Consider the following 9,037-nt stretch of genomic DNA (forward strand, 5'->3'; position numbering starts at 1 on the left):
TCTATCCATCCATCTATCCATCTAGCACATTGGTATTTGGATCGCAAAAAATGTCAGATTGACTTAGACAACTGAGAGTAAAATATGGAAAACGAAGTTTAGATTTGTATTTTTAGTCCTTTGAGTTAGCTTGATTTAGCTATTTTTGTCATAATGTTCTTTTCAAAATAAGACAGTGGTGAGTCAGTTTTATCAGTTTAATTGCTGCAGTTGTTTGCCACTGTGGTTGATTTATAGTGTGCTCTGTCGGCGGGTCTGCGGTTTGAAGATTTTATCTCTGTGCGTATGATGGTTGGCTAACTGGGCTAATGTTCCAAGAGACTTTTAGCATTATTACAGATCAGGGCTGGGCATTACAGCTGAAAAATGGATCATGATAAAATGTAAGGTAATGTGAGGTATTAATTCAAATTTTTACAGTACTGTTGCTGAGTACCTCTTCATCGTGGACTGCCTGTGGACGTGTTGCGTACTCCATGGAATATGATAGGCTTCTTATGAGCAAGGGCATATTCGTTATGTGCTTTCATGGCTTGTGGTTTGTATTTATTATTATTGCTATTAATGAAGTGTCTATCGTAGATGCATATGGCTATTGAATATTGCCCTGGCCTATTACAGACACAACATTTTAGAGATTTTGTTTTATTTACTTAATCATAATGGACAGACTGATAAAGTGGATTAATAGTTGAGTTAAGGTGTTAGTGTAGCCTAAGCTGTGAAGCTAGCTCGGAGCTGGAGTGATAGAGATACTGTTGTTTTTCCAAAGACACTGTGTTTTCTCCAAGACCTTTTTGATGGCAGTGGATACTGATAAGATAAGATGAAGCAAGTTGAAGAAAGTCTCACTAATCTTAACTTTTTCAATAATAAACATCCAGAAAAGCCATCTAACTAAAAACGGTCTACTTGCTGTGATCACTGCTCCCTAGCACAGTGAATAAAAGACCGTAAACACAGCCACTGCATGGCAGTATTCTCAGTGCTGAGTCAGGGTGAACCTTTCCACCGTCGCTCATCACAAAAAGAATGTAAACATCATATAATGTAAGCATGATATGGCAAAACCTCATAAAGTATATCCATCTGGTGTTGCTGTAGTGCTATCAACCAGTAAAACCCCTTGGGTCATGTTATAATAAAAAGTAAAGCTGTGGTTTTGGTTTTAGCCAAAGGTCAGCGTTAGGTCGGTGCCTGCATCACAACACATTCTCCAAACAGGCTATGCCCATCATTATCACATAATATGAAACACTGAACACATATTTTTCATTTGTAACAAGGAATATTCAAATATTTGTTCAGAAATACGAGCAAATATTCTAAGCCCGTAAAATGGTATTCAGGCCTGCCCTACTTGAAACAGATGGACACCTCAATCACAAGGCTGGGCATGCATCGCCATGAATAACAAAACAAATAAAATACCCTGTACACAGAGTCGCAGCAGCGTTCGCGGGGGCACACAAACAAAAGCATGCGATATCAGAGCCGGGGCCGAGGACTTGTACATTTAAATTATTGAGATCCTCTGTGATGCCTCTCATTCTGTCAGCATGGGTCAAAAGTGAGGAATGGGGATGAAGCAACAGGGGGCGGGGGAGGATTATGAGGGTCTGGTGGATGTGGGGATGCAGGAGCATGTGGCGACCAAGAACACATGTCTCTCCAACCTCACCCCACCACAACCCGCCTCACCCCACCCCCCCCTAAGTTTTAAATGTTAAATGTTTAACGGGGAAGCTCTCAGAAGAGGAGCTTCAAAGGGCCGTGGCTACACTGAAGCCAGGCAGGGGGAAGTGCTGAATGCAGAGGCTCCCGCTCTAAGGCTTGGTTTTTGTCAGTTGCCTCATGCAGGAATCACATTGCCATTCTGTACTGCAATAACAGGTGTGTTGCTGCGCGGAGAATCAAATAATCCCATGGCTTTATTGTATAGTGATTACACATTGACATATGCTCTTCTTACAATTTTGATGCACAGATATGCTTTCATTAAAACATTACAGAGAATGAGCTGGAAACAAGCATTGATTCTGTACAGACCCACCCAACTCTCTGGTTTCCCAGATGATCAGCAGCTGCTTTCATCTCTTCTAAGGAAAATATGAAAAAAGGAAGATAAATTCTCATTCCTTTAATGGGTGTACAGCTCATTACACTTCATAGCTAGAACACAAATTCCCATTCTGAAATACCGATTGATCCGTCCCGAACCAAGAATGACTGCCAAAGTCCTGTTCTTCTCCAGAAATACTTCTTTAGGCGCACTGAAAGGAAATGATATGGTCCGGTGTGTAACGCTCAGGAGGATCCATTTACAGAAATGGGCTATAATGTGCATAGGTATGTTTTCATTAGTGTATTAACCCCTGAGTATAGGAATCGTTGTTTTTGTTCCCTTAGAATGATAATTTTATATTTACAGACAGCACAGACCTTCCATTGAGAATGCCATGTTTTTACGGTAGCCCAGAAGGGACAAATCAAACACTGGCTCTTGATAGGGGTTCTCATTTTTCACGCGTTTCATGGCTATCGTAGTTCATCCTTTGTGCTTACGATTTTCAGTGAGAAGATTGGCTATTTCTTTCTAGTTATTCATAAAGCCTGCCCTCGAGTCAGATTCAATCGTATTCCCGTCAAAATCTTCGGGAACGGCGAAGGAACCATTACCACTTTTGTGTATTCAAAATGTCAATATATCAATGTCAAAATAGCTCCAAAACTTGAGATTATTATATATTATTGTGTTTGATTACTATCATCATTTGATACATTTTAAGTACAGGATTGCCTGATTTTTGTTTGATGTTTTGCCAGGAATTAAAAGTGTAAAATCATCTTATTATTTTCATAATAAAAAAAAAAAACCACCATCCCTAAACATAAGCCATTGATCCAGATGTTCAAAACTGTAATTACCTCTCTCGCTAGCTAAACATATTACTTTAGTGCCGCACTATCACCAGCTCCGAAGTGCTACCACAAATAGCATATTAAGCAATTTATTGGCAAAGTAACTTTTCACAGCCACTTAGGATAGACATACTCAAAAGATGGATTTTCAGTCGAGTATTACAGTTAGTGGTTTGAAAAAAAAAATAAATAAACCAACACATTATATACAGCTGCAGATGAAGTAATTCAAAGCACACAAGCCTCGTGTCGAAGCACAATTCATTTATAATGCAATCAAAGAGTGCACCAGGTTCTCTCATGTTAGAAATTGACTGCTACTGGAAAACATTCAGCTCATTAAATGTGATCATCCCATCAGAGTGGAGGTAAATGGGAGGTGATGGCAGACTTGAAATCAGTTTTGACTCCGATAGGGCTGTTTGAACAAGCACCATTGCACTCCTGCAGCTGTTCTGTCCAAACCTATCTGGGCACAAAGTGTGTGTGTTGTGGGACATTAGCCGCTGATGTGTGTATGCAGTGGATGAGGAAGGTGCTGTAAGCCCAGCAATGATGGCTCCCTACTTGGGCCATTTCAGTCCCAGTAGCGGTGAACTGCTGACAGCCCTGGCTTTGTACACACACCACACACACACACACACAAACGGCGATGTCATGGTATTAACACCTCAGTGGACAGAATTGCAAGGCAGACAGACAAGCAACACACACTGCACACAGGCATGTATGTGAGCTGTTACGATCACACTGATTGTTTTTCTTTTGTTTACTTGTCCTTTTTTTGGAAGATGAAGGAACTGAATGAGGAGAAGAGGGCGGGACAATCCCATTAACTTCTCCCCAAGAGACTTAGATGTCAAGCTCAAATGGGCGTCTCCTCGATGAAAGGGGCTGCAGCTTGTCGGCTGGCGGCTGGCCTCGCAGCAGGTCAGAGTTTCCTTTTTAGCGCTCATAATGACAGGTCGTCATTATACAAACGACAAGAAGGCCAATCATTGATCCATATGTGCAAATCCCCACACATAAACACACCCAGGGCACTGAGCAGTCATGCACACAGACACACACACACACACACACAGCCTTGAGCGAATCTTAATGCATCCTTCCCCTCTTTAACTATGAATAGGCTACAACACATTGATTTCTAATGTATCAGGTTATGACAGCTCTTCAATATTGCTGGAGGCAGCCGTAGGGCTTACTCCGAGAGCACACAGCTTGAGGCTGCAGACCTGACAGGGGAGAGCTGGCATTACGGAGGAGGCGGTTGTTGTCCTGTCTACTGTCACTGCAACTCACAGTAGACCCTCGATGCAGAGATATGACTCAGGCCGGTGTGTGTGGGTTACCTTAGCTGACTCCTCAGCCCCTGTTTCCACCTGAACTATCCCTGCAGAGGTGGAATGGGCACAATAATGAGGCAAACGCTGCCTCCCTCGATCTCTGCACACAAGAAGCCCCCGCACAAAATGTTTACTTTTTTTATCTGGATATCTAACCAGCTGTAGACTGCGCCCTGCCTAAAAGAACCGCAGGGATTTGCCTACGCTTATCCATCTTTTTAGTTATCAACTATGTCAGCCTTTAAATAATGCAGCTTGCGTTGGGGCACAGAGTCGCATCACTTTGTAAGTAAGCAGCTGTCATGACTGTGGCTTACCTGAAGGAGGCAGCGCTCCTTGAAGACGTAGCCAATGAGCTTATCCAGGTGCATCAGACACTGGTGGTATCGGATGTGATGGGTGAGAACGGGGAGCATCATGGCGTGCTGTGGAGGACAGAGAGAATTGGCAAAAAGGGCACGAGGGAAGTTCAGCAGAGGGAAAAAATATTGGAAATGGAAAGAAACGGAAAGAGATAGAGAATAAGGATCATGGCGTATATGAAAGAAGAGTGAGGGGAGTGTGTTTTGAGAGAAAGTGTGATGAAGAGATTGCGAGAAAGAAATGGAGAGGGTTGATAGAGGGAACAGGGAGGGAGAAATCAATCAGCCAGTCATTATTTATTAAGTGGTGCTCTGCAACAGAGAGATGAAATAATCAAAAACCCAATCGCTGCACTGTGAGAGGGAATGACAGAGAGGAGGGAAATTCACATTTGGACAGGACAGTCAAATCGAAGCCCATTTCGACATGTTGACACACTTACATTCGGACAAACACTGACAGCCTCCCCTCTGACCCTCATATAATAAAAGAAAAAGTTTGAGTGCAAAAAAGTGAAAAGAAAGTGAAAGGAAAGTGAGAAGCGGGGGGGGGGGGGGGTGGATGAGTTGTGAGTGAAGCGGGTGTGCACATCAGCAGGGGAAGGTGACACGGAAAGTGAGAATAAAAGCAAAAGAAGAAACAGTCAGCGGTCAGCAAATGAGTCACAGTCAGAGAGCCCATCTACAGAATCATTAGTGGAGGCCTATCAAGTCGGCCAGTCGGAGTGGCTGAGAAACTGTAGCAAAGGCTGGTGTATACACATTAACCTCGTGCCACCACATGAGAGAGGAGGGAGCCATGCATGTTTTAATTAGTGCTACTGGGGAGGGTGAGCCCGAGGCCCGGCGGCTACAAGCAATGCTGCCACGTAGCCCTGGGGCCATCACAGGGGCCGCGGTGACACACTCCCCAGGCCTTGTTAAGCAGCCAATTAACAAAGCCAGGCCCTGGTCGTGTCTACAGCTCCTGACCTGTTCTGATGACTGCCGGAGTGACTGAGTATATGTGTGTGTAGAAAGGCGGGGTGTGGGGGGCTTGTTAGAGTTGATACTCGGGTAATTAAAAGGTGGGAAATTTTCTAATTTACTGTCACGGATGACGTTTGGGCATTTTGGACACCATCCAACTGGACCAGCGGCCTGAATTTCCTTTTCCCCTGGCTGGAATATTACAACTATGAATTTTAAATTGCACTTTAACTCACTATACCATCGTTTTATTAACTGGAATGTCATGAAATGTTATCTCAACTTGTTTTTTCCGTTTAATCACATCCATTTGTTTCTTAGGGAGTAAATAATAAACAGAACTGAACATTGATACTGCTGTACGCTGTGTCTTGTGTAACACAGACGTTATTGTAAAGCTAAAGGCTCACAGTGCTCTGTTCCAACTTATTTTAAGAGATTTTATTAGGCAACATATATTCAGCAATGCCAAGTATTAAAGCAACATGTGCAGCAGATTTAAGCTACTCCCTACCCTTCGGCCACCAATACAAATGTAGACAGTTGTATTCCTGCATGCTTGGACTTGATTACGTGATTTATTAGCATGCGGATTAATGTATATAGTATGTGATGTGATAAACAAATGAATGCAGCATACAGTGGCACAGAATAAAGATCCACCTGCACTTAGTTTCTCTGTTGGAGAAGGAGAAACAAGCTGCCTTTCCCTTGAAATGTTTTTGACCGACTGATAGCCTTCACATGGATGTGATCAGGGACGCAAAAAGGCATGAAGTCAAAGCAGGAACACAAAAACACACAAACTTAAAAAAATAAAAAATAAATAAAAAACAAACTGATTAATAAATAAATCTCATCCCTGCCTCCAATGTGTAGCCTGGTCCTTGACAGAGCCTTTCAAGTGAAACAACCTTGGTGTAGCCGAGCAATGTCAGTAATGAGGAGGTTGATTCTGTTCTGAATAGAGCGTCTGCTTTTAGAATCAAGTAACTATGGGTCAGTTTTGCCGTTATCTCTCGTCTGTGTCACACGTTGTGCAGAGTGTACCGCCGCAGTTCGAACTGAAATTATTCATGAACCAATTAGTCGTAGCAGTACAGCTTGAAGCAAATATAATTGGGCAGCAATTATGGATCGGATCCTTCTTTGCTAGACCTTGCTGTAAGAGAGGTCTGGTTTGCGAGGCTAGAACTTTCTGTCATTCCTCTCCAAATGTGAGCGTGAGTATCAGCTGTAGGCTGATCTTCACTGCACACAGATGTGTTCAGAGAAGATGTGCAAAGCTGATGGCAATTATTTTCGGAGCAACAGGCAGAAAATATTGGAATAGACAATAAATAGAAGAATTATAAAATAAGGCATAGTAGTCCATTTCACTGACAAACCTATGAACAAATGCAGTTCTGTATGTTTTTTCACGGGTACAGCATGGCACTAACACATTCAGAGTTATGGTTCAAGTCTCATTAGAGCCGCCTATGCTAAACTGTATGCACAGGCCTGCACTGCACGTTGTCCCATTTCTCTGGATCGAGAGAACGTACAGACCATGTGGAGATATAATTCCATGCTGGTTTATTTTGCTGCTAACGTGTGCACGAAGGGAGATAACGATACACACACTCTTGCCATACTGAGTGGTGGTGAAGTTGTACATAAATAAAATGTCAGGTCTGAGACATTACTTAATGAAGGGTATGGTTGCTGAGGCTCTGTGGGAGTCCACTTTTCTTACTTGGATTTTGACACTTGAATGGAGAAGTGACGCAATGTGTGGAAAGATCAGAAGCCAAGCTTTTGACCGTGGCTGTGCTATGAGCACTGGTCTGTGTCCATCTAGTTGTGGTGTATTACAAATTGGGTCTTATTTTTTCATAGTTCTGGCCATCATTTCTATCGGTTACTGTAGTCACCTTGTTAACAGACAGGATGCACTTGAGCCAACAGTTTAACAAGACAATATAAACCTATATTTGGAAGGAAAATCAAAACCTACATTTTCAGTAATGTGTACAGTAGATCATTAGCTCCAAGTTGAACCGAGAAGTTTATAAACTGATGGTTGAGATGGATTCATTTTACTGTTCGCATTTAACCTGTCAAGTGCATTGCTATTATTACCTATCAGTTGTAATGAGGCAGAACTGTCCATTAAATATACCCAAAGCACAGTATTTAGCTTCCCCTGCACTTTGTCAGTTTTAGTTTGACTTTAATATTGTATTGACAACCAGATTCAGCTGTGCAAAAGTACGGATGGTGTAAATAGGTGAGGTCTGTAACAGTCTACCCAAAGCACTTATTTGATCATTAATTCATCGTTTTTAGTAATTTATCAAAAAGAAAAGTGAGGATTTCAGCTTCTTGAATGTGAAGATTTGCTCCTTCCTTGTTTTATACCATTGTAAGTTGAATATTTGTATGATTTGAACTGTTGGTCAGACAAAATAAAAGGAATATGAAGATGCTGTTTTGGCACTGTGGTAACTTGTGATAAAACATTGAATGTCTAACTGAAAATTATTCTTAATTGCTTTCTTACCCAATCTGTATGACTCCACAAAACCTACTTTTATAAAACAAAAAGACCCTGATCTATTACTTCTATTGGTCAAAACTACTATTACAGTGTGTTCTTGCTTCTGTTCAGTCTCTGCATTGTATTCATTTTTAATGACTGTATGAATCTCTTTCATTTTTAGCACTTTGTAAGATATACGGTAAGTTTGATTATGTAAACATCAAACAGTTTGTGCATGCAGCTCTGTACGAACATCTGAATGTGCTGTCTGCATTTACGCGATAGATCCATGAGTATGTACTGCAGAATGTATGCGTGTGTCAGTGTTCGTGCATGCATTCAGTTGACGGGTGTTACCTGACAGACGTCGGAGCGGATGCCAGTCTTCCAGAAGCCCTGACTGCTGAGCTCCACTGTCACCTCACGGCGCATAGTGTTCTTCTGACGGATCTTCTGAAGAGCTTCCTGCCAAACAACCAACCAGTCAATTATTGATCCGCTGGAGCACAGCCTTCGGGGACAGCTCCCGTCCTCAAAAACCCCACCCCGCCCTCACCCCCTCCCTTCTTTCACTCCTGCTCCTCCAACAGATAGGATGGCACATGCAATAAACTGAAACCTCCATGGCATGACACACATACGGTACAGCAGTGGACAGGAGCAACAGGGGAAGTGACAGCTCTGCTGGTCTTGGCTAATTGAGGCACTGCAATGGGTCAGCATGGCTGTAGGCAGTGTTAGTGGTGGTACTGGGTGTGGATAGCCTGATACTGAGGCTTCAGTCCCAGCCACCAAGAGCTGAGGCACCTGCCTGCCCATTAGGACCACCACACAAGAGCCTAGAGGTACCTCCATCAGCTGCAGCAGCAGAAGGAATCATTACAGATAGATACACACACACATACACACAC

At 42.6% G+C, this 9,037-nt stretch overlaps 1 protein-coding gene across 1 annotated transcript in view; it reads right to left on the reverse strand.

Moving 5' to 3' along the window:
- drosha (drosha ribonuclease III) overlaps nt 1–9,037 on the reverse strand; it is a gene marked incomplete at its 5' end in the record, with an annotated part of 79,132 nt that overhangs the window by 48,997 nt on the left and 21,098 nt on the right. The window contains 2 exon segments of the mRNA XM_035665676.1: nt 4,589–4,696; nt 8,484–8,591. Of these exon segments, the coding sequence (XP_035521569.1) occupies nt 4,589–4,696; nt 8,484–8,591 (216 nt within the window).

This window comes from Morone saxatilis, unplaced genomic scaffold, assembly GCF_004916995.1.
Source record: "Morone saxatilis isolate NCDOM2014 unplaced genomic scaffold, NCSU_SB_2.0 Contig0, whole genome shotgun sequence".
Lineage (NCBI taxonomy): Eukaryota > Metazoa > Chordata > Actinopteri > Moronidae > Morone > Morone saxatilis.